Source organism: Rhizopus delemar, genomic scaffold (genome assembly GCF_000149305.1).
Source record: "Rhizopus delemar RA 99-880 supercont3.9 genomic scaffold, whole genome shotgun sequence".
NCBI classification, from domain to species: domain Eukaryota; kingdom Fungi; phylum Mucoromycota; class Mucoromycetes; order Mucorales; family Rhizopodaceae; genus Rhizopus; species Rhizopus delemar.
Genome location: NW_027137835.1, coordinates 2,271,317 through 2,296,105, shown reverse-complemented (window position 1 = coordinate 2,296,105; position 24,789 = coordinate 2,271,317). Strand labels below are relative to the sequence as shown.

Sequence of the window (24,789 nt, the reverse complement as noted above, 5' to 3'; positions counted from 1 at the left end):
CTTGGATAACCTTTAGAAGTATCCATAGCTGCTAACTGGTTGATAGCAAGCATGTTATGATCGTTTGAATTGTATACTGGCATATTAGTATGTTGAACTTCTCGGTAAGGTAAGACTGGTACACCATATTCATAATCGTCAATAAGTTCGATGTTATGATTTGGGGGTGTATGATGCGGCTGATAATAGCTGTCACTGGGATAGACCAAAGCTTGGTTTGCATTTCTTGGGATAAAGGGATTATCTACCATAGCAATTCTACGTGGTCTATTTGCGTTCTACCATCCTTCTGCGTGGTTCATCCAATCCTTTAGTGTCTTTGAGCTACTTTGTATGCAGAATCTTTTGATTTCTGGCTGTAAACCAGCTCTAAATCGGCTTTCGATTACAGCTTCATCTTCGATATTGGCAAGATCAGCTGCTTCCCTTAGTCTAGCTAAGAAGATACGGGGGTGTTCTTGTTCTCCTTGAATCATATCATTAAATTCCAATTCATAGTTTTGGATGAGCTCTGCTGTGACATATTGACTTCTAAGAGCTTCAATTGCTTGTTCGTATTTGACGTCGGGAAGTTTCTTGAGTATGTCTTTTTCAAAAAAGACTTTTGCAGCACCTTTGAGTAAGGATCTGAGAATTGCGAGTTTACGGGCGTCATGTACATTATTGATAGCAAGATAAGATTCGAGTCTTTCTAGGAAGTAGCGAAAATCTTCGCCTTCATATCCATGAAAGTCAACGGGTACAGGTTTATAGTTACAGTAGGTCAAAAAACTGCTGCAAGGAATTGCAAAATTCAGGTTTTACAGCTGGTTGTCCATGGGTACTGCACCAAACTATCTCAAACTTTGACTGTTTGTACCTCAATAGAAAGTGCATTTATTCGTCGATTATCGGATATGGGCAATGGTTATTGGTGGAATTTGATACTGCTAAAGATAATATTTTAAACATCCGGTATTTTTTACTTGTTTATATATGTTTGAAATAATGAATTTTAATACGACCCAACCGGTTGCCATCACAACTTTTCTCTCTTTTGACGTGATTAGAATGTTATCTGTATTTAAGAGTGCTTACAATTCCTTTATTTTAAATTTTATATTCCCTTGTTTAAATTATTTCTCGTTTTTAGCCTCTCGTCAATTGCATGCATAAATCACTGTCAGAGGAGAAAGTAAACGATCTCAAACAGACATTAACCGGATCCACATCAAAGTATGATATTGCTAAGGAGACTGGATTACATGAATCAACTGTTAGTAGATACTTTATAACGTTGTTTTCAAGTAGGACAGTGAGCACAGGTGATAGACCTGCAGTAGTCTCCAAAGTGACGAAGCGGTTAATCAAAAGAAAAGTCATTGAACGGGTTTTAAAGACTTCCAAAGAGGTATACCGGGAGCCAGTTGGATTTGGCTACGATATCTCATACCAGTCAGAAATTAACGAACTGAAATCAATGGAGTTCCATTTTCTGATAGAAAAAAAGGAGCCATTTCAGACAAAAGTGCATACGTAGCATCAGTTAGAATGGAAAAAGGAGCATCAGGACTGGGCAATGGTTGACTGACAACAAATCGTTTACTTTAATGAAACCAAGATCAACGTATAGGGCTTTGATGGTGATGATCACTATCGGAAAAGGCCAAGTGACCTTTTTCAACATCATGACCTGGATTTTGTAATCCACCATGAAGCTAGCAAATTGATGTCCTAGTGTTGTATAACCTCTGAAGGACCAGGATATGCTTGCTAGATTTACGATGGAAAGTTGTACTCGGGTGTTTACCAGCATATTTTAAACACTAGCTTCGTGATACTATGAAGTACTACAATTTCGACTGGTCCAACATTTACTTTTAGCATGACAATGACCCAAAGCACAAGGAATAATTTACAATGGCCTAGTTATGTAGTAGCCAAGAGAGCTATATTAACGATTGACCAACTCGGAGCCACGACTTAAATTCAATCGAGCACGTATGGCATCAATTGAAGTTGAAACTCAACTATTACGAACAGAGAGCAAAGAACACGGATGTGCTTTGGGAACGAGTTGAGGAAATATGAATTGACTTCAATAAATAACTTTGTCAAAGACATGTAGATAATATTTCGGAAAGAACTCAAGAGATTATTAATAGAAAAAGAGGACCAACCAAATATTAATAAATAAATTCATTCCGTTGAAATTTTCATTTTTTCAAATTTTCAAATTGCGCATCTCATACTTCCTTCAATACTTATCCAATAGGGCTTAAACTCTTTCGGATTTTTCAAGGCATGTAGAAGATTTACTATGTGGGAACAGAGGCAGTTTGTGCCATTGTAACAGGATATGCGCTATAAAAACCAAGAAAAATGGATTCCTTGCAGCAGTTTTTTGACCTACTGTATAATTATTGGCCAACGCGATATGTCCGGTATTGTAAGTCGCCATTTTAGATGTTATTGAGTTTGTAAATAAGTTGTTTGAGTGCTTGAGCAAGTAAATTCTTGTGAGTTAAGGTTTTCTAAGTTTTGATTTGTTGATTCTTGAGTATTTTCAATTATAGTGTAATTGACCCTCGTAGTGACCACCAAATGTTATTTTGTAGTATGGTTGGTTTAGTTTGAGTGTTTTAGAGAAGTTTTTCTTGAAATTTTTAAAGTAAGGTACTGTAGTGACCACCAGATCTTTTAATTAAGATCAAATAAAGGTAAAGGTAAAAAAAATAAAGGGATCAGGAACTTTTATGAGAAGGTTGCCTGTTTATTGAATAAAATATATAAAATAAAATGTGAGTAGAACTGTACTGTCCTTTTTCTTCATCTAAATAGTTGGGATATTTATATTGTTAAATTTTTTTTTTTTTTTTCTCTTTTTGACTTTTTTCATTTTTTTGACTTCTTTCATTTTCTTGACTTTTTTCATTTTTTGACTTCTTTGTCACAATAGAATAAAAAGATATGACAAAGCAATAAAGGGAAAAAGAATGATTTCTGCCAGACTCGAACTGGCGACCGCCTGTGTGTTAGACAGGCGTGATAACCAACTACACCAAGAAACCCGCTTTTGGTTAAAAAGGTAAATTTAGTTCTTTTTTGGAAAGCCGATATCTCTTTCAAATCAAGCCATCCATCAACAATTTTTACATCAATCGACTCCTTTTTATCAATACTTTTATTTGGTTCAATTCTTATTGTCATATCTCCACTATCTGTTGCTTAATCTTTGGTCAAAGTTTGCATCCAAATGTTATCAACAAGAAATACTAGAGGATCAAAAATCCTGAATGCCGCCGCCGGACCTAGCTCACCGGACTTGGAAGTCACTGTCCAGAATCTCAGTCACGCCCTTGAAGCGGTCACTACTCGTCTCTCTGCTCTAGAACAGCTTAAGCTAGAGCTTGAAACTTTACGTGGTGAGAATGCTCGCCTAGCCGAAACAAACCAGGCTCAGGCCAATGAAATTGCTTCCTTGCGTGCCGAACTGGCCGCACGATCTGCCGGGGTCCCTACAAGCACCCCCAATTCAAATGCCGCTGTTTCTTCCTATGCTGCTCCTAATGGTGCTAAAGCGACCGCTCCTTCGCCCTCCTTGGGTACTGCTGCCTCCACTTGGGCTACTGTTGCTTCTCGTTCTGCCAAGAACAAACTCCGTCGTCGTGCTGCCGCTGCTCGTGGATTCCAGCCTGTGTCTGGTGAACAAGGCTTTGAGTATGTGTACATACCCCGTTCTCGTAGGATGACCTACACTGAAGCTCGTCGTCGTCTTTCTCGTCTTGGTGTTGACAGTTGGCGTGTCCTGGATGTGTGCTTCCCCGCTCACTCTGTTGCTGGTCTGCTGGTTCATCTCCAGTATAAGCCTGTCCTTTTGTCCTTGTTCGAAAAGGCCAAGATTCCTGTGTTGGATACCTTTGATCCATTAGACCCAAAGAACCTCGCCGACCCGAAGTATGATTCTGTTTCTGAGGAAGAGCGTAACTATGCTATCTCTTGTCTCAATGACGACCGCTCCCGCAAGACTTTGGAGCGTTTACGCTATCCTGTTGCTCTCTCTGTCTCTCGTTACTTGTTGGCTCAAGCCCTTGTCTCTGATGAGACCGTCTCTGAGATTCTATCTGGTAAAGAGGATCGACCCAAGCTCGCACGTCATTTGGATGATATGGCCGAAGACATGGCTCTTGATGATTATGAACATCACCGTCCTGCCTCTCGCTCTAGCTTTGGATCATTATAATGATGAGGGTTAATTGTACCTTTGATGCCGTCGGAGGTTAAAATTTCCAATTTCCTTATTTGGAAATCAACAATTTTCTGAATATGAATCAGTTCGTCAACAAAATACAGTCGAATTATGCAAGTCGCTGTCCGGAATGGCTAGAGTGTCTACTTCCGACGGAAGAGGTCGCCTGTTCGAAACATGTAATCGGTATTTTTGTTCCGATGCTGCAGGCGTGTCTATGTGGGAGCTATTTTTTTTTTTGAATTGATTCCTTTGTGCATTCTTTTTTTTGTATAGGCTTTTCTTTTATTTAACTGATTATAGTAATGCTTTTGGATATTTTTTGTCGAAGTATATTAACAATGCTTGCTCTCTGTACGTAACATTATTGAGGACATTTTTATTTAGCTTTGTTTAATTTTTTTTTATTGTTATTATTATTCTGCAGCAAGCTCAGTTAACCATGCTGGATTACGCTGAGCTCGATCAAAGCTAACATTTTTAAGACAATCAATTATACCACCAAAGATATCGTTGTGGTGCTTTCTTCGCCAAATAAATTCGATAAGCAACCAAGGTACCATCTTCTTTGTTCTAAGGGCAGGAGTTACATTAATTTTTATTCCATTCCAAGTTCCTGAAAAGATTTTATTAACTAGACCTATAAACACTTCTACACTCCAATTTTAAGCTTACCCTCGATGGTGTTGGTATGGACATCACCGTCACGAAATGTCACACTGTGATTGACAGTTCGATGTACCAAGTTCATTCCAAGGTTTACCATATTTTCATATGCTCTCCAACAATCTGTATGTACTATGGAACCATCGGCAACATAATTTCGAATGATTGTATCCATCGTTTCAGTGTTTCTATTATTTACTACCACAAGAAAACACTTTCGTTCAGGTGTTTTTTCAACACCACCTACCACCCAAACACCCTCCACACGATGTCCTCGATGATATTTTCTTTTACCAAACTTTGATTCATCGATTTCTACCACGATTGGATTTCCATCCACATCATAACCTCCGATTTTGCAGTCGTTCTGCTGTAAATCTTCTTGTAAAACTTGGTACCAATCTTTTAAAGTTTCTCGTACTGCCTTTGGTGAACATCCAACCATGGTAGAAATTGTCATTCGTCGTACTTTCAAGCTCCAAAAGTAAAGAATGGAGAGCGCATCATAGGCTGGTAAGCTGCGATTACTAAAAAAGGAAGCATTTCGTACAGCAACTTGACGCCCATTGCAGCATTTCTCACCAGTTTCCTGATTAACTATGATTCCATTGCATCTCCAACGTGGAACACTTCCTGTTTGCTCCAAATACATGACGCTTCCTTCATCACCATTACAACGGTACACTGTGTTGCTTCCATAATAGATTCCGTTGTTAATAAAAAACCTAATTTATAAAAAAAAAAAGAGTTATTAATATTGTATACAAGTGTGCTTTGTTATACTTTTATACTTACTGCATGCACGCTTCTTCAGTTCCAAAAGTTAAAAAAAAAGTTCTGGTTGCCATAATGGGAACATTTTGACCTCTGCTCCAATTATCCGGCAAAAGATTACTATTATGTGCCTCATCGTCAACTTCAAAAGCTTCTATTTCCAATAACTCTTCGTTATCATCATTATTGATAGAAATAACTGCTACATCCAAATCTGAAGTTTGTTCGGTTTCTAAATGCATTTCTTCTACTTCATCATCAGAATCAACGATAACAATAGGGCTGTTGGGGGAAGTAACAGGTCTTTGACGATGAATACCAGCAAAAATTGGCACAGTTTGCGGTTGAAATATTGACAAAAGACATGATATACTAACTTTAATTTGAAAGATGTAAAAAGGGAAGAAAAAAAAAGGGGAAAAAAAACAGGGGGGAAACGCGAAATAAAAAAAATTTATTTAAAATAGTTAAGTCACAAAAAGCAAGAACTCAGGCATAAAAAAGGACTGCTAGAACTTTCAGAAAAAAATGACACACACAAGGGTCGAACATGCGACCCTCTACATACAAAGACGACACCTTATCCATTCTGGACAACGACATGCATCATTTTATGATATTCTACCGATTGTGTCACTCATATTCCGAAAATTATCGATTTCCAAATAAGGAAATTGGAAATTTTAAAGTCCGACGGCATCAAAGGTACAACCATCCAATGATGAGTAGTAATACTTGTCGTTATAATGATTCCTCGGTCTCTACATCTGGTATGGTCCCAGATCTGTCAACTCCTTCCTCTCCTTTGGTTTCTCATGGCCCCCATGGTCCATCAATTACTCCATCCTCCTCATCATCTTCTTTTATACCGCTCACTATCGGCTTGTGGAATGCCAATGGGCTTCAAGAATCCACAGCCGATGATCTACTTCGTCACTGCCAGTCGTTTTCCTTGGTCTTTATCACTGAAACCTGGTTGCTCCCGCCCCACAGGATCCGTACCCCTTGGACCCAGTTCAACCTGTATGGCTCTCCTGTGGTCAACAGCTATCGTGGCTCTCAAGGTGTCTCTGCTCTGGTCTCTCCTTCCTGTCCGATGGCTGTGGTACAGTTCCCGGTTCATACCAAGTATGCTCTGGGTCTGCGGTTGGGTCGCTCCTTGCGTCTCATCTGCCTGTATTTGCCCCCTTCCTTGTCCAACGACGAGGTCTCTTCTGTGTTGGTTTCGTTGCCCTTGACAGACGATACGATCATCTGTGGTGATCTGAACGCGCGTCTTGGTGCAATCACGGGTGATTCCGTGGCCAATGCTCGAGGTTCGGTGCTGCTTCGCTGGTGTGAAGAACATGGTCTATCCGTTCTGAACTCGACTCTCGCTCCTGGGGTGCCTACGTTCCTGTCCTATCGTGGTGGCCAAGTCAAGCAAAGTATGATCGACTACTTCTTGACCAACACGACCTCTGCTCTTCGGTCCCCTCGGATGCAAGTCTACAGTGATCTCTCTCTTGGCTCTGACCACAAACTGTTGTCCCTGTCCTTTGACTATGCAGTCCCTGATGGTTATCCATCGCAGCCCGTTCTCTCTTCTTCTAGTGCCCGTCGGCTATGGAACCTCTCTCGGTTGAAGGAACCCGATGTCTGTAGTCTGTACGTGGCCTCATTCCAGTCCTTGGCCGTTCCATTGGTTGATCAGTTCAAAGCTCTGAAGTCAAGTCCTCCTTCTGCTGCTCCGCCTATAGACGCTCTCAACGACTCCCTCAACGAAGCGATCTATAGTGCGCTCGACAAGTCGGTTGGCTCTCGCTCTTCTCGACCCTCCCAATGGAAGCCATTCTGGAATGCGCACTTGCAAGAACTCGCCGATGTTCGTGAACATCACTACCGTAGGTGGCGTCGAGCCATTGGCATCGACAAGGCCTTGTGGTGGGATCGACATCAGGCCGCTCAAGTCCGGTTTCGCGCTGCTCTCAAGTCTGCTAAGCGTCTCTCTTGGCGTGCTTTCTGTGACTCTCTGGCCCGTGGCGAGCTTGCTCGTGCGATGTCGAAGGTGAAGGTGATTCGGAACCGACGACGTCAACAGGTTGGGTTTACCCATCCTGACGGCCCTGCTGCAGGTGCGAGCGCGATGCGCCAACACCTTGCCTCGGTCTACTCTGGTGACGGTCTTCCGTCAAGGCGCCCTGACCCTCTGCCCTCTGTCTCTGGTATGGTGCCTTTTGACCTCGATAGTCAAGACCCTGGTATGCCTTCGTTCACTGCTGACAGTGTGGGTTCACTGATGCGACGTCTCCCTCTGCGTAAAGCTCCTGGTCCTGACCACTTGCGTACGGAGATGCTCCTCCCGATCAAGTCTGTTCTAGCCCCACTGCTCTCCTTGCTTTTCAGTATCTGCTACCAGTGGTCGTATACCCCTTCTCTCTGGCGTCAAGCACAGGTAGTCCCCATCCACAAAAAAGGTGATCCTACCTCGCCAGGGAACTATCGTCCAATCTCCTTGACCTCCATCGTCCGCAAGCTCTTTGAGATGTGCCTCTTTCCCTCTGTTGAAGATGTCTCTCCTCCGCTCGATGTAGCTCAAGGTGGTTTCCGTCACCAGCGTAGTGCATTGGATCAAGCCCTCTGTCTCCATGATCTGATGCACTCTTACCGACGCCGACACAATCATTATCCTGTGGTCGCTTTCCTGGACATCAAGTCAGCCTATGATACAGTCGATCGTCGTATCATATGGCAATCGATGCTCGCCTCTTCTGCTCCTCTGTCCTTGGTGTCCTTGTTGGCCAACATGTTTGATGATGTCTCGGTGTCTGTGTTGTTGCAGAACAATGTCTCTGATCCGTTTGTGCCGAGTACAGGTGTCCTTCAGGGCTCTGTCTTGAGTCCTCACCTGTACTCGATCTATGTCAACACATTGCCGGCTTTGCTTCGTTCTGCTGCTTCTGCAACAACCACCTCGGTGTTCTCGGTGTCTCCTTCTGGTCCCCCTGGTCCTGGTACTCTGGTCCCCGATTGTCTTCCCTTTGGTCCTTTGGTTGGTGCTGCTGCTTTGTCTTCCTCGTCTCCGTCGCCCACGCCCATCAACAGCCTGTTGTATGCGGATGATGTGGCGCTGGTTGGATCTGCTCGCGAAGTTCGGCATATGCTGGACCTAGCACAGACCCATTCTCTGACTCTTGGCTACAAGTGGAGTCCTCCAAAGTGTGCCGTTCTCAATGCACCTGCTGCTTCGTCAAGTCGGTATGTCCAAATGTCCTTGTATGATCAAGAGCTTCCCAGTGCTGAAGAGTTTATCTATCTTGGTATACCCTTCAATGGTCAAGGAATCTCAGTTTCTGCCCTCATCAAGCATCGTTCAGCAAGTACCTTGGCGGCTATGGCTCAACTCCACTCGATGGGTCTTAACCGTCAAGGCTTTCCTCTGCTTCTCTCTTCTCGTCTCTTTGCTGCCTTCATCCGTCCTAAGCTCGAGTATGGCCTAGCTATTGCTCGACTTACAAGAAAGGACGGTGAAGAGCTCAGCCGTGCTCAAGACCGGTGTCTTCGAATGCTTGTCGGTGGTCACCGTACCTCGTCTACTGTGGTGCTACGGCACATCACCAACTTACCGTCAATGACCTTTAGAGCTGATACCTTGGTACTCAAGTTCTGTCTTCGGTTCAATGGCCTACCAGATGATTGTCTCTTGTCTCTGCTGTCTTCTTCTGTTCCATCGTCACTGCTGACACAGCTCCGTAAGCGGAAAATTGTCGTCGACTACCCTTCGGATGCTCCTCTTTCTTCTTCCCGTCTTGCTTCTTGGTTGCGAAGGTATCGTCAAGACCAGTTCCATAGCTTCTTACAGTCTACCCCCCAGGTTCTGATTCGCGCTTGTCATCCTGTTCTTAGGGTGGATCCCATCCTGTACTTGCCTGCCTCCCGTGCTGACCGGTCTCGTCTCATAAGATGGCGCATGGGTTGGATCCCAGGCAAGCCTGCTCCTTGTTCCTGTGGTCTTGGCGATACCTCTCGTTCTCACCTTATGGTCTATACCTTGGTTCCTTCTGCTCTTTGGTGCTGTCTGCCTGTTCCGCCTGCTGGTTATGTGGGTCACCACATTGACTACGTCTTGAACTTGCTTCCTGTCTCTGCTTCTGCTCGGTGTCCGCCTTTCTGGTCCGCTCTATGTCAGATCCTCTGTCATTTTGACAAGATCTGTCATCCTGACATCGAGTACAACTCATCTTCTCTGCCTGGTCAAGTCTGGATTGACAAGTCCTCTGCTGCTGCTGCTCCATAATGACAAGCGCTCCGATCCACCCTCTGGCTTCTACCTCCCACTGCCAAACCATTTTAGTGCACGATGCGGAGGGGACCAAGGTGTTGACGAGTTGCTCAGTAGTTAGCGCTACCAATGACTATTTCTCTCTCCTTTTTTTCGCTCTTGTGTGCTCTGCGAGTGTTTTTTGTTTCTTGTCTCTTCTTTTTGCTTCTTGAGTATGACTGTAATGATATTTATCGCTTGTCAATATACTCTTCATATATATTAATAAAAATCTTCGTCTACACCAAGAAACCGTTCCTACTTGTTGATATATGCTATGTTGGTCAGGACCGCCTCTTTTTTCCAAATGAACACTGCAAATAATATAGAAACTTTGACGTAGATTTTTAACAGACCTGACAATCATAGATCCGTAGATTTTATAATTTTTTTATGAGAAACCATTATATCTTGCTGTGTTACACCTTTTTTAATTTTGAAAAAAGATTTAGGTGCGAAAAAAATAAAGAAATTTATCGATATTTTTGTTTTTTTGTAGGGTAAGTATTCATAAAGTTATTCACGTTTTAAAAAAGTATCTGTTTTTTTTACAAATGATCTTTTTTTGGAAAGCCTGTTCCTCTCTACTGTTGAAAGACCGATGTCTTCTTTTTTTTTATTTTTGAGGCAAAATGCGGAAATCAAAAGCAATTTGCGATTATTTTGTTCAGAAGAATACATATTAGGAAGGTGGTTTGTGTTTTTTAGCTTAGATCATTACAAACGTGTTACAAAACGTAATAAAATAGTTGTGTTTGGGAAAAAAAATGACCTGGTAAAAAAAGACTTCGTAAAAAAAAAGACTTCGTAAAAAAAAAAGTAAGTTAAAAAAAAAGACGAAGTGAAAAAAAAAAAAAAGAGTCTGGCAATAGAAGGTTCATTGTTCAAATGAAAACAATCATCTAACAACAAGTACACTTCATAGAAATGCAAACTACTTTTACATTATAAAAAAAGAATACGTGTATATTCTAAAAGAATAGAAAAATAAAGAAGCTCTGCTAACATTTTGTTACAAGGCAGTTATAATTAACAAATACATACAAAACGTTTTTGTTTATCAAGTAAATAGATTATTTTATTATTTTTTATGACAAATATTGTAAAAGAATATATGTTTTTAAGCTTATACTCGCTCATTACTTACTTTATGTTTGCACATGGGTGTAATTTGCCATTAGTCATTAGCCATTAGAGATGTGAGCAATGGCAACTTTCTTTACCAAAAAAGCTTTTCAGCAATAAACAACAATATAAGTCTGATATTCTTATAGTTTCTTTAAGTTGAAAAGAACAACTTTGCCCATGAGTCTCATGTTCGTCATCCGAATGTGTACCATTAGGAATTCCTAATGTAAGAAAAAAAGAAACCGACATTAGACTTCGTTATTATTTTTGTTGTTATAAACTTACATTTGACCAGAATTTGAGCTTTCTTTTTTATCTTCTGTACCTTGAGCATCTAATGATAGTCCATGAAACAAAACCAGGGAAAAAAAAATGTTACTTTAAGCACCGATTTTGTTTTTTGAAATTTAACCTTTTTTTTATCAGACACGTTTTCTCTTTCTACCTATTTTTTTGCTATTTCTAAATTTAAAAATTATAAACAACATGAACAACTTCAACGCCACCAAAATTGCTTGCACCTGTTCTGAATGCAGCAGCCAACCCAATGGATACAGAATGCTTGCAAAGAGAACTGTTAGAACTCATGTTCTTATGGATAGATATAGAAATAGAGGTTTTTTTTATTTTTCAGTGGAAATACAAACGTGCTAATGTAAAAAAAAAACAAACAAACAATAGAATCGAGAAGAGTATCTGAAGCTAACGACAACGGGGAGGAAACTGTCGAATACTCGTCAGCCATTCCTGAGCCAGTAATTGAAGGTATATTTCAAACAACAAAGTATTTAATATAAGAAAGATTTTATTTATTGAAATATATTTTGCAACTTGTTAGACGGAATGAATGTTGACGAAGAGGAGGGAATGAGTAATGAGCAGCAGCTTCGTCACCTTTTGCTGTTGTTCATTGTGCTTTTTCAAGCAAAGCACCTCTCGGTGAAAGCCGGTGAAGACTTGTTGGCCTTTCTTTCCTTTTTTGTCCGTTCTCTTGGCCATAGTATGGAGATTCCAACAAAGATCTCTACTGCCCGTACTATGGTCAATTATTCCAAGGCCACCGATGGTTTGTCCCGTTTTCTTGTTTGCTCTGCTTGTCGAAGCGTTTACACTTCTGAAAGCTTGCATTCTCGCTCCTGTGGATATGTACGCTTCCCTAACAACCCTTATCGACAAGCACAACCATGTGGAAATGCTCTTTTTGTAGGCAGCAGTTTAAAGCCAGTGCTTGAGTATCCCTACAACTCAATTGTTGAGACTTTAAAAAAGTTCTTTATGCGACCCAGCTTTGAACAACAGATTGAGCAATGGAGAAGAAGGTCAGTTGATGAAGATGTCATGTTCGACATACAGTGGGTCAAAATACCTCACAGACCTCAGCACTTTTTGATGTGGTAGTCTTCTGGATTACTCAATAATTTTTGTATCTTTCTCAAATTTTGCACAAATGTTATCCAATACGTTGTGTATGCTGTTATAAAATTCCGACGACGGAAATTGAAAACTGAGCGAATAAGCAACTATGAACTGGAGGCGGTCTATTTGTGAGGTATTTTGACTTTCATCAATTTTTTCTTTTCTCCGCCATAGGTCATTTCAAACAATGTTCCGGCAAGTTTTAGATATTTCCCGGATAGCGCAGTCACCCCGGAACATAAAATTTAAACTTTGGAAAAGAATTGATTATTCTTTCTTTCGCTATTCCGTAAGTAAATTTCCATCTACAGCATCATCCATCCGTCTGCAAAAATGCCCAAATCCTTACCATACGAAGCTCAAATGGACATCAAATCAGCACTAGAGCATGATGTATCGACTGATGTTATTGCAAAACGGTTTGGAGTGCATCAAAACACCGTTATCAACTATGCAAAATAAGTGGATGCCTAACCGGATTCGCAAGAAAGGCGGCAAACAACGCCTTGTAAGCGACATCACTCGTCGTCTAATCAAGCGAGAGGTTCTAAACGGCTCATTAAGGACTGCCAAGGAGGTCCACCTGAAGTTGGAAGAGTTGGGCTATTCTATGTCGTACCAATCCGCTATTAACGCTTTGCATTCTGTGGAGATTTTTGCCGAGATAAAAAAGAAGAAGCCTTTACTCACTGCACAGCACAAGAAAGCTCGATTAGCCTGGGCTAAAAAGCATCAGTATTGGACCATTCACGACTGGCGACGTGTCATCTTTTCGGATGAAACCAAAATTAATATTTGGGGCTCGGATGGCTGTAAATACTACTGGAAGCGTAAAGGAGACCGTCTTCAGCCTCATCACATTGAAGTTACAGTGAAGCATGGTGGTGATGGTATCATGTTGTTGGGCTGTATAACCAGTGAGGGACCCGGGTATGCATGTCAGATATATGATGGCACCATGAACTCAGAGGTATACCAAGAAATCCTTGGCACAAGCCTTAAAGACACGCTCGGGTACTATGGCCTAGATTGGAAATCATCCATTTTTCAGCATGACAACGACTCAAAACACCGATCAAAGTCTACAAAACAGTATATGGAAGATAACAGCATGTGTTATATTGATGACTGGCCATCCCAAAGTCCTGATTTGAATCCAATCGAGCATATATGGCACCATCTTAAGCTGAAGCTAAGTATGTACGAAAATAGAGCAAAAAGCATGCACGAACTGTGGCAGAGAGTGGAAAAAGAGGGGAATTCCTTTACTAAGGATCAATGCTTGAAGTATATTGACAGTATGCCAGAAAGAATACAAGCTGTCATTGCTGAAAAGGGCGGATCAACTAGATATAAATAAAGTCAAAATACCTCACAAATAGACCGAGGTTAAGTATCTGTCTCCTAATAGATCTCAGCTAATGATCTGAGTTTAAACTTTTGGTACACAGTAGTGTACATATGGATAACCTTATATTTCAAATTTGAAATGATTGAGCCAATTTCTCATGGAATTACATCAAAAATAAGTAAAAATCATCATACGTTTGTGAGGTATTTTGACCCACTGTATATGATGGCAGAGTTTGGAATCAGCTTGTGGATTTAAATGGACAAGTCTTTACCCGCCAGCCAAGATCATTAATGGTATCATTGAATGTGGATTGGTTCCAGCCAAGTGACAATATGAAGCATTCTAGTGGTGCTATTTACCTTGCAATTAACAACTTGCCAAGAAATACGCGCATGAAGTTTTCCAACATCGTTTTGGTAGGTGTTATTCCTGGACCCCACGAACCAAATGATGATCAAATCCAGAACTTTTTAAAGCCATTGGTTGATGAATTGCTTGTATTGTACAATGGTGTTGTAATGCCCACTTACCAAAATCCTAACGGAGAAGTAGTTCGTGTGGCATTAATGTCCATCAACTGTGATATGCCTGCAGCAAGAAAAGTAGCTGGATACATGGGCGCCATGGCTACTAAAGCATGTAAAAAGTGCTCAACTGCTTTTGGTCGTTTGTCAACCGGTACCAGGTCTTCAAAGCCAAACTTTTCCGATTTTGATGATGAAAACTGGGTGCAAAGAACGTGGGAGCAGCAAAGAGTTGATGCGTACGACTGGTTGACTGCTACGCACAAGGCACAACAAGAAGAAAAGCAAGCAAGTTCTGGTACAAAATGGAGTGAAGTACACCGACTTCCTTACTTTGACGTGGTGAGATATGTAACTGTCGATCCAATGCATAATTTGTTTCTTGGAACACCAAAAAAAATGATTGAAGTTTGGCAGGATTTTGGTTTGCTTGATTCTACTGATTTTTCAGCAATGGCAACAGAGTCAACTACCATAATCATTCCTCGGCAATACACTAAGCTATCTGAAGGTATGTAATACTGCTAGATTGTGCTTATATATACGCAAAATAAAACTTTATTGTATGATGGGGCAAGATACTTACTTTTTTTTTTTTAAAAAAAAATAGGAAAAATCTCTGGTGCTTTTGCTAATATGAAATCAGATGAGTGGAGAACTTGGGTTGTTGCGCTGTCACCTTTCCTTCTCAAACAAAGACTGTCAGGTGAACATTTTGTGAACTGGTTGCGGTATGTCGATGCTGTGAAGCTGGTCACTGGACCTTCCATCACAGTAGAAGACATAGATACAGCACATCTATTGATGAAAAACTTTGGCAAGACCTGTGTCGAGTTGTATGGTGAATCTATGCCCACTCCAAACATGCATATGCATCTTCATTTGAAAGAAAGCTTCCTGGACTTTGGTCCCTCATACTCTTTTTGGCTTTATGGCTTTGAACGTCTTAATGGCGATATGAAAGATATTAACATCAATTTTAAGACTGGATTTGAAACAACTTATGCTACTATGTTCATTCAAAATGTTCACACACAAGATCTAGTATATTCCTTACATTCCTTTATAAATTCAACAAACGAAGACATGCTCCTACTAACCAAATTTATAGAAGAGATAGGTGAGGTTACGAATGACGAGAGTGGTTTAAAGCCATTTGATTACTCTCGTTTCATAGACGGACCTAGCTTATTTAATTCGACAATTACTGGTAGTGAGCCTCTGCCACCTACAGTGGGTGAAAAAACTCTAAAAACATCGGATATTTTTTCAGTTTTTAGCCTCTATGAGCATACACAGCGACTTGGATCATGCAAAAACTTTATGACATACTTGTTGGGCTGTCTATTACATCTCATGAAAGTTTTAACCTCAGACGTTTATGTAACAGTCCGCAAAAGCGATGGAAATGCTGTGGGTTTATTTTTAGAGTTTTTTCCCTTTACTTTTATTATATTATAGATGACTTAATACCGAGTAGAACCACCTTTGGCATTGATTACTGCCTTAATACGCGCAGGCATAGTGTCAATATACCTTCTGCAAACTTCTTTATCAAAGGAGTTCCATTCCTTTTCAACTCTTTCCCACAATTCATGGACACCTTTAGCTTTCTTGTCATATAACGATAGATTCAACTTCAAATGATGCCAAAGATGCTCAATAGGATTAAGGTCAGGACTTTGAGCTGGCCAGTCGTCAATGTAGTTCACCCCATTAGCTTGTAACCATTGGACGGTTGACTTAGAACGATGCTTTGGGTCACCATCGTGCTGAAAATACGCAGTAGACCAATCCATATCATAGTACTCCATAGTTTCCCGGAGCGTTGTATCCAATATCTGTTGGTAAAGATCCGAGTTCATAGTTCCATCGTATATTTGACAGGCATACCCGGGTCCCTCATACGTCATGCACCCCCACATCATCAAACTACCGCCCCCATGCTTAACAGTTACGTCAATATGATGAGGCTTAAGAGGGTCCCCTGGTCTTGACCAATAGTACTTACACCCGTCAGAGCCCCAAATGTTCACTTTTGTTTCATCAGAGAATACTACGCGTCGCCAGTCATCTGTAGTCCAGTTTTGGTGCTTCTTAGCCCATGCTAGCCGTCTCTTCATGTGCTTTGCGGTTAACAATGGCTTTTTGACTTTAATCGCAGCAAAGAAGTTCATCGATTTCAATACGTTTATAGCGGTTTTGTATGAGATGCGATATCCAAGCTCCATGAGTTTGTCATGTACTTCCCTTGCAGTCTTGAGCTGGCCTTGTAAAACTTGAAGCTTGATGAATCTCTTCGTCTGAGCGGACACAACCATCGGTCTACCACGAAGTCCACGCTGTCGGTTTGGGAAAAACTTGTTCGCATAGTTATTAACTGTTGCATACGTGACCCCAAAACGGTTCGCAACCTCCATAGAGCCTTTTCCAGCAAGTAGAGCGGACTTTATATCGTTTTTGATGTCAGCCGAGAGAGATTTAGGCATAACTGAGGTGTTTAAGATATTTAAAAATTAAATGGAAAAAATTACGAAAAAAAGAGAAAAGCGACTCCTTTTATTCTTTTGGAGCCTTTATGAGTCATGATAAGTCATTAAAAGTCCGCGGAGTCTGTCTGTCGGTCCGTGTATCCGACATTTACGGAAGTGAAAAAACTCTAAAAATAAATCTGTCTTCTTTTAGCAGCTGTTGTCGGGTGAATAATCGTCATCTGAGATTGAAAATTTGTCACATTATTTGTTAATATTAGTGCTACATATTTGCAAAATTTCAAGGCAATACACGAATTTGGTAAAACATAACAACCAAAAACGCTGATAACATCATAACGTTTTTAGAGTTTTTTCACCCACTGTACATCCTATCCTTTAAAATTCAATAAGAAGACAGAACTTATATGTCATGAACATTATGACGCTTTAAAAAATTATTATATGAACACCTATGCACCTATGACTACAAACACATACATTGATACCACAATACACTCATTCAAAAAAATCACTTTGCTTGGGCAGCTTTACAGTAGGTCACAAAACTGCTGCAAGGAATCCATTTTTCTTGGTTTTTGTAGCGCCCATCCTGTTACAATGGTACAAACTGCCTCTGTTCCCACATAGTAAATCTTCTACATGTCTTGAAAAATCCGAAAGAGTTTATGCCCTATTGGATAAGCATTGAAGGAAGTATGAGGCGCGCAATTTGAAAATTTGAAAAAATGAAAATTTGAACGGAATGAACTTATTTATTAATATTTAGTTGGTCCTACTTTTCTATTAATAATCTCTTGAGTTCTTTCCGGAATGTTATCTACATGTCCTTGGCAAAGATCTTTATGGAAGTCATTTCATATTTCATCAACTCGTTCCCAAAACACATCCATGTTCTTTGCTCTATATTCGTAATAGTTGAATTTCAACTTCAATTGATGTCCTACGTGCTCGATTGAATTTAAGTCGGGGATCTAAGCTGGCCAATAGTTAACATAGCTCTCTTGGTGACTACATAACTAGGCTATTGTAGATTATGCCTTGTGCTTTGTGTTATTATCATGCTAAAACTAAATGTTGGACCAGTCGAAATTGTAGTACTTCATAGTATCACGAAGCGTAGTGTTCAAAATATGCTGGTAAACACCCGAGTTCAAGTTTCTATCGTAAATTTAGCAAGCATATCCTGGTCCTTCAGAGATTATACAACCCCAGGGCATCATTTTGCTAGCTCCGTGATTGATTGCAAAATCCAGGTCATGATGTTGAAGAAGGTCACTTGGCCGTTTCCAATAGTGATCAGCATCATCAAAGCCCTATACGCTGAGCTTGGTCTCATTAAAGTACACTGTTTGCTGTCAGTCACTCATTGCCTAATCCTGATGCTCCTTGACCCGTTCTAACTGATGCTACGTATGCGTTTTTGTCTGAAATGGCTTCTTTTTTTCTATCAGAAAATGGAACTCCATTGATTTCAGTACGTTAATTTCTGACTGGTATGAGATATCATAGCCAAATCCAACCAGCTCCCGGTACACCTCTTTAGAAGCCTTTAGAACCCATTCCATGACTTTTCTTTTGATTAACCGCTTCGTCACTTTGGAGACTACTGTAGGTCTACCACCTGTGTTTACTGTCCTACTTGAAAACAGTCGTCTAGAGTATCTACTAACAGTTGATTAATGTAATCCAGGCTCCTTGGAAATATCATACATTGATGTGGATGCGGTTAATGCCTGTTTGTGATCGTTTATTTTCTCCTCTGACAGCCGTTTAGGCATGCGATTGACGATAGGGTAAAAAAGAGAAATAATTTAAATAAGGGAATATAAAATTTAAAATAAAGGAATTGTAAGCGCTTTTATATACTGGCATCATTCTAATCATGTCAAGAATGTGAAAAATTATGATAGCAACCGGTTGGGTCGTATTAAAATTCGTCATTTAAAACATATGTGAACAAGTAAAAAATGTCGGATGTTCATAATACTACCTTTAGCGATCTCAAATTCCACCAATAACCATTGCCCATATCCGATAATCTACGAATAAATGCACTTTCTATTGAGGTACAAACAGTCAAGGTTTGAGATAGTTTGGTGCAGTACCCATGGACAACCAGCTGTAAAACCTGAATTTTGCAATTCCTTGCAGCAGTTTTGTGACCTACTGTAATTTAGGCATTAAATCAAAACCGATGCAAATAGGAGTGATAGAATTAAATTAAAAAATTTCAAAATTATGAGACGTAATGATATTACTGTAAACAATATTAACTTTATTAATAATGCCAATACGATTTGCAAAAGAATCTTTACTTCCCAAGGTGATAGAACCAGAAGCAGGAGAAGCTTTCAAACCAAGAGAAGAAGCGAAAGAAGGTGAGATACAAGAAAAAGTAGACCCAGAGTCCACGAAAGCACGAGTTCTAACGCCCTCTATAGTTATTGGAACAATAATACAATTAGAAGGTACACTTTTGAAATTTTGTGGGTTGTACTTACATTCCTTTGATAGGCGATCGATTTCGTTATCAATTTCCATCTGGTCCTTATCAAAGGGCATACGACCCAAGGACGACGAAGAAGGAACACTATCAGTAGCAAATGCCATAATAGTGGCAGAAGGAGTACCAGAGGTACCAGCCAAATCAGCACAAGAAGCACGAGAATTCTCTTCCAGCCTGAGATTGTCCATCTTGCAGGACGCATCATCAACCACAGACATAGCCCGCATGGCCCTTTCACCTACAGCAGAACCAGTTTTGCACACGTGTGCTTTAGACCAAGGAGATACACCACATTTAAAGCACTGGTTTTTGGCTCGAGCAGTTTTTATGGCGGCGGCTTTCTTTGCACCTTTACATTCGTCTGTAGAATGATTACCATGGGTTTTATGGAAGTTGCAGTACTTCTTCTTCATGTTGGTTCTGCCCTGAACACCAAGATTTTCCTTTGTAGGAGCAGCAGAATCACGACGCGAATGTCCAAAAGACAAAGAAGAAGCAGACGAGCGGAACAGTTTGTTGTATAAATCTCTTGATATGGCAGCGATTGTGTTTAAACACATTTTCTTTTCTGGCGATGCGCCACAAATAGCCACGTTCACCACCTGATTAAGTTCTTTGGGAAGACCAGCCACAAATTTGTTAGTCAACACCAACTTATCAATGATGCCCGAACGGCGAGCAAGAGAGTTGAACCTATCAATATAGGCTTCGATGGATTCTTTAGGATACATGTAAATACTGAAGTGTTTTAAGTATAAAAATATGAACAAAGAAGAATTAACGAGACCGAACAATAGTTCTAAAGTCGAATACTTTTATTAAAGAAAGATTCCAAGGCTATTTATATTAGTTTGAGCAAGACCTGAGATTAAATGACAAGAGATAGTTACAACCGATATGATTTGACATGTATAAGAAAAATTTTATAAACTGATGTAAATAATCAACTGTTGAGATGAAAGTGAAACTTGGCTGTTCAGGGCAGTTGGTAATTATCAGGATCTATTCTTATTCAAACTCATTTGTAAAGATTTAGCTTAGAATGATAAGACTGTTATCTTATTGACATGTCAAAACATGACAAATACCCAAAAGTTCAGAAGTGTAAACAGTCTTTTCATCAGCCATAGTACTTCCGTAGTGACCAATGAAGACTTCCTGTGGTATTTACACATGTAATAAAGTAATAATGTAAGTTACTACGAACAATGGTCCTCCAAATTAGGAATATCGGACATTGTATTACGCCACTTCAAATAAAATCCCGATCCACTCCAGAATATTCTAATAAGTTCCTGGATCAGGATTAATAATTACTTCTTGATAAGAAGATGTTAAACTATGCCAATCATATAAATAACTCATTGTCTAATATCGATTAATAATCAATAGTCATATACTGTAAATATTAATATTTAGCCGTGATTAGAAAAGTATAAATACCCTCATATTTTTAACTTGAATAAAGGACAATCTACTTTGAGTCTCACTTATTTTTATATTTGTTGATTGACTTAGTACTTTTTATATTATAAAACCTCAAATATCACACTTCCTTGGTCTTTGCCCAGTTGAAAGGAGTACGAGAAGCACCAACAATTTCTTCCAACCATATTTGTTGATCGTTCGATAAACAAGGCAAAATCAAGCGGAACCAATGTTGATCCAAGCTGAGACCATGACATTTGAGAATGTTTTCAAACTTTCTCAGACAAGCTTTGACATCAGATAGCACTGGCATATTGGAATCAAAGGTCGAACCAGGCCATTGGAATACAGGAATGTTAGGTGGAACAAAAAACCTTTGTTGATCAGCAGTGGTAGGGTTCGTACGAGATACCACAGGATCCTCGATCATTGAAACAATTAGAGCATGACTACTCTTCAAGGCAGTTAGATCTCTTGCCTTCTGGGTGAGCAGATGTCTAACGTTGTCAAGTTCCTGAGCAGACTTGTTGCTAGGATTGGTAACTAGCTCCACCGTTAAGGATTTAATTTCCTCAACAAGAACAGACATGATGCCTTTCATGTGGTGAGCTGAGCTAGACAAGCTAGCGTTACTATCCGGCAACAAGGAAGACTGACCATCATCTAGGACAGGAGAAGCAGAAGACTGGGAATCACCATCATAATTCATGGTAACATCTTCAAGAGCAGTACCGTTGGAGTTTTGAACAGGTAAGTGAGAAACCAAGTTAGCAGCAGAGTTGTTGGACATGTTTGTTGTAGAACAGAGTCTGATCATAACGGACATTGAATAATCACAACTAAAAGAAGTATATTAAAATTGATAAAAGATAATAATCTAAATCTTTATTAAATAAAATATATTCTTCTTCTTTTTATATAAAACTATCACTATTAGATTCATTCTATAAAGTAAACATGAACACTAAATAAGTCATGATCTTTACTATTCATCATTTCTGTAAATGAATAATAATGGATCAGGTACCTAGTCAACTTTGATCTGACTGGAGGCATTTCATATAAATATATCTTTCCTCTCAATGAAGACGGGACAGTTATCCCAGATCAGTTAAAGAACAACAAGATCTATAAAACAACGAATTAAAAATTTTCATAATCGATTCAGTGATCATTCTTCAATCAAACATGTCAATGATTGGATCTACGCTCATAACTACTCATTTACCCGCCAACTGATAGAAGAATATAAATAGTAGACTTTGTAATGTTTTCTTTTTAACAATTAAGATTGTCTTAAATAAAGTTCAGTCTCAAAAAGTATTCTTTTGGTTTATCTTTATTATTTCTTTTACTTTACCAGAACATAACAATGTTAAATAAAATCAAAGTTTAAGTGTATTGAAAAAAAATGTTTTGTTCACAAAAATAAAAATGGAGATTTCAATAGATATTAATATATGTACTATGCGGATGGCGAAATGCCCACAGCCTTATGCAGATGGCTAAATGTTATATTCTATTATGCAGATCTTTATATAATTTAATATAAGCACTTGCTCCTCATTCACCAGTCTATTTTGGTAGATATACATACATATTAATAAAACTACATTTCCATATACTCACACTATCAATCGTTAATGATGCTTGATTGCTATACAATGATTATCTTTGGAGCACAACAATCCTGATCTCAATGAACCATTCTATGTTGCAACAGATGCCAGCAATTATTCCATTGGTGCTGTTCTCTACCAGATCATTGATAAGCAAATTCGTCATCTTGGTTTCATGGCTCGTGCTTTGTCTACATCTGAAAAAAATTACTCAACTACTAAAAGAGAACTACTTGCTATTGTTTTCGCTCTCAAGAAGTTTCATCCATTTTTATGGGGTAATCCTTTCACTCTTTATACGGATCACAAAACCCTTACTTACATTCACACTCAACCTGTCACCAATTCTATGATGATACAATGGTTAGACACAATATTGGATTATGACTTCAAAATCATACACAGACCTGGTATTCAAAACGTACTAACAGATATGTTATCGCGTCTTTTCGAATCCGAAAGAACGCTGGTGGGGGATAAAAACCAACATAAAACCTGGATCACACCTCACATAGCTAATTCCAAAAACACAAATATGACTACTCGCATGATGATGCCTGATGATCTTGTAACCCCAGCACCAGAAGAACGGCAAGAATTATTACTCAAAACCCATCTTGAAGGACACAGAGGCTCACAAGCAATGGTTACCACTTTACACAGTGAAGGAATCCATTGGACAAACTTAAAGCAAGATGCATTAGATTGTATCAACAGCTGCCCTGATTGTCAAAAGTTTAATAATGCCAAATATGGATATCATCCATTATCGTCAATGTCATGTTTTGACATGTCAATAAGATAACAGTCTTATCATTCTAAGCTAAATCTTTACAAATGAGTTTGAATAAGAATAGATCCTGATAATTACCAACTGCCCTGAACAGCCAAGTTTCACTTTCATCTCAACAGTTGATTATTTACATCAGTTTATAAAATTTTTCTTATACATGTCAAATCATATCGGTTGTAACTATCTCTTGTCATTTAATCTCAGGTCTTGCTCAAACTAATATAAATAGCCTTGGAATCTTTCTTTAATAAAAGTATTCGACTTTAGAACTATTGTTCGGTCTCGTTAATTCTTCTTTGTCTATTTTAAATACTTAAAACACTTCAGTCAATCTATGCTGATGCACCCTGGGATCATATCTGTATCGATACTGCTGGACCTATGACTACATCAATTCAAGGAAACAATTACATTCTAGTTGTAGTAGACGTATTCACAAGATTTTGCGTACTCAAAGCAATGCCTGATAAATCTTCACATACCATCGCACTCGCGTTAAGAAACATACTATCACTTTTCGGTCGTCCAAAAATTATCCAAAGCGACAATGGAACTGAATATGTCAATGATATCATCCGCAAATACACTGAAGTTTCTGGTATCGATCATCGTCTTATAACAGCATATCACCCTCGAAGCAATGGTATTGCAGAACGTTGGGTTGGAAAGACAAAGAATATAATATATAAAAGACTTCAAGGCAAGAATGATGACTGGGACTTATACCTTGATAGTACCTAAGAAGCTCTAAATAACACGCCAACTGCCTTACACGACACAAGACCATTTTCACTGATGTTTGCTAGACGTCCAAATCAATTCAAGGACTATAGTGACGTGTCAATTCCTACAAACTACAATGAAACAAGAAAACAGTTTAATGGACACATTACGAAATTTAATAACACTGTTTTATCAGCTATACGCGAGAAAATCAAAACTTCTCAAACTGCTGCCGAAAACAAGTTTAACAAATCCCATCGAATTATCAAGGAAATACCATCTGGTAGTCAAGTCATGATCAAGAATATAAACCGAACTGCAAAAACAGATCCACTCTACATTGGAAATTATACAATTGTCAGAAAGAACCAAGGAGGAAGTTACATCCTAGTTGATGGTACTGGCGCACTTTTACCTCGAAATATTCCACCTTCACATATCAAAGTAATATCAGAAGAACAATCTGAGGTATATGATGTCGAAGCCGTAATTGACCACAAAGGCACTCCTAGTAACTGGTTATACTTGGTACGTTGGAAAGGCTATGATGCGAAAGATGATACTTGAGAACCTGAAAAACACTTTCACGACAACAGACCAATACTAAAATACTGGAATTGTCGAAACGGACAACATAATGTTGAACCTAATTCAAGTGAAAAAAGACCAAGAAAAAATCACGACAATTCAAGCCGTAAAAGAGCAAGAAATTAACCGTGACTGTAATTCATCTTATTACGTATTATCTCAACGCCTTACGCTACCTTTCAATAATTCAAAAAAAAACTTCCAATAATCCAATTTACAATGTCAATTCACATTCTATCCACAGTTC

The 24,789-nt window shown here is 39.3% G+C and overlaps 12 protein-coding genes and 1 non-coding gene across 13 annotated transcripts; 7 read left to right on the top strand and 6 right to left on the bottom strand.

Annotated features, from left to right (window-relative positions):
• Positions 1-278: 278 nt before the first annotated feature.
• RO3G_11955 (uncharacterized protein) lies at positions 279-818 on the bottom strand (the record flags this gene model as incomplete). Its single annotated transcript, XM_067666539.1, has 2 exons — positions 279-774; positions 805-818. The coding sequence occupies 2 exons, from the start codon at positions 816-818 to the stop codon at positions 279-281; spliced, it is 510 nt and encodes a 169-aa protein (XP_067522640.1).
• Positions 819-2,976: 2,158 nt separating this feature from the next.
• Positions 2,977-3,050, bottom strand: RO3G_19142. Its single transcript has one exon. It is a non-coding gene; the product is annotated as a tRNA-Val (tRNA).
• A 185-nt stretch (positions 3,051-3,235) lies between these two features.
• RO3G_11954 (uncharacterized protein) lies at positions 3,236-4,222 on the top strand (the record flags this gene model as incomplete). The annotated part of the gene is made up of 1 exon (XM_067666538.1): positions 3,236-4,222. The coding sequence occupies one exon, from the start codon at positions 3,236-3,238 to the stop codon at positions 4,220-4,222; it is 987 nt and encodes a 328-aa protein (XP_067522639.1).
• Positions 4,223-4,644: 422 nt separating this feature from the next.
• RO3G_11953 (uncharacterized protein) lies at positions 4,645-5,910 on the bottom strand (the record flags this gene model as incomplete). Its single annotated transcript, XM_067666537.1, has 3 exons — positions 4,645-4,844; positions 4,904-5,619; positions 5,690-5,910. 3 exons carry the CDS (start codon positions 5,908-5,910, stop codon positions 4,645-4,647), a joined length of 1,137 nt encoding a protein of 378 aa, XP_067522638.1.
• Positions 5,911-6,386: 476 nt separating this feature from the next.
• RO3G_11952 (uncharacterized protein) lies at positions 6,387-9,944 on the top strand (the record flags this gene model as incomplete). The annotated part of the gene is made up of 1 exon (XM_067666536.1): positions 6,387-9,944. One exon carries the CDS (start codon positions 6,387-6,389, stop codon positions 9,942-9,944), a length of 3,558 nt encoding a protein of 1,185 aa, XP_067522637.1.
• Positions 9,945-11,963: 2,019 nt separating this feature from the next.
• Positions 11,964-12,494, top strand: RO3G_11951 (uncharacterized protein; the record flags this gene model as incomplete). Its single annotated transcript, XM_067666535.1, has 1 exon — positions 11,964-12,494. One exon carries the CDS (start codon positions 11,964-11,966, stop codon positions 12,492-12,494), a length of 531 nt encoding a protein of 176 aa, XP_067522636.1.
• A 351-nt stretch (positions 12,495-12,845) lies between these two features.
• RO3G_11950 (uncharacterized protein) lies at positions 12,846-12,974 on the top strand (the record flags this gene model as incomplete). The annotated part of the gene is made up of 1 exon (XM_067666534.1): positions 12,846-12,974. The coding sequence occupies one exon, from the start codon at positions 12,846-12,848 to the stop codon at positions 12,972-12,974; it is 129 nt and encodes a 42-aa protein (XP_067522635.1).
• Positions 12,975-14,156: 1,182 nt separating this feature from the next.
• RO3G_11949 (uncharacterized protein) lies at positions 14,157-15,510 on the top strand (the record flags this gene model as incomplete). Its single annotated transcript, XM_067666533.1, has 3 exons — positions 14,157-14,901; positions 15,001-15,434; positions 15,502-15,510. 3 exons carry the CDS (start codon positions 14,157-14,159, stop codon positions 15,508-15,510), a joined length of 1,188 nt encoding a protein of 395 aa, XP_067522634.1.
• Positions 15,511-15,856: 346 nt separating this feature from the next.
• RO3G_11948 (uncharacterized protein) lies at positions 15,857-16,879 on the bottom strand (the record flags this gene model as incomplete). Its single annotated transcript, XM_067666532.1, has 1 exon — positions 15,857-16,879. One exon carries the CDS (start codon positions 16,877-16,879, stop codon positions 15,857-15,859), a length of 1,023 nt encoding a protein of 340 aa, XP_067522633.1.
• A 2,226-nt stretch (positions 16,880-19,105) lies between these two features.
• RO3G_11947 (uncharacterized protein) lies at positions 19,106-20,122 on the bottom strand (the record flags this gene model as incomplete). The annotated part of the gene is made up of 1 exon (XM_067666531.1): positions 19,106-20,122. The coding sequence occupies one exon, from the start codon at positions 20,120-20,122 to the stop codon at positions 19,106-19,108; it is 1,017 nt and encodes a 338-aa protein (XP_067522632.1).
• Positions 20,123-20,937: 815 nt separating this feature from the next.
• RO3G_11946 (uncharacterized protein) lies at positions 20,938-21,609 on the bottom strand (the record flags this gene model as incomplete). Its single annotated transcript, XM_067666530.1, has 1 exon — positions 20,938-21,609. One exon carries the CDS (start codon positions 21,607-21,609, stop codon positions 20,938-20,940), a length of 672 nt encoding a protein of 223 aa, XP_067522631.1.
• Positions 21,610-22,613: 1,004 nt separating this feature from the next.
• Positions 22,614-23,243, top strand: RO3G_11945 (uncharacterized protein; the record flags this gene model as incomplete). Its single annotated transcript, XM_067666529.1, has 1 exon — positions 22,614-23,243. The coding sequence occupies one exon, from the start codon at positions 22,614-22,616 to the stop codon at positions 23,241-23,243; it is 630 nt and encodes a 209-aa protein (XP_067522630.1).
• Positions 23,244-23,690: 447 nt separating this feature from the next.
• RO3G_11944 (uncharacterized protein) lies at positions 23,691-24,521 on the top strand (the record flags this gene model as incomplete). The annotated part of the gene is made up of 2 exons (XM_067666528.1): positions 23,691-23,964; positions 24,151-24,521. 2 exons carry the CDS (start codon positions 23,691-23,693, stop codon positions 24,519-24,521), a joined length of 645 nt encoding a protein of 214 aa, XP_067522629.1.
• Positions 24,522-24,789: the final 268 nt, after the last annotated feature.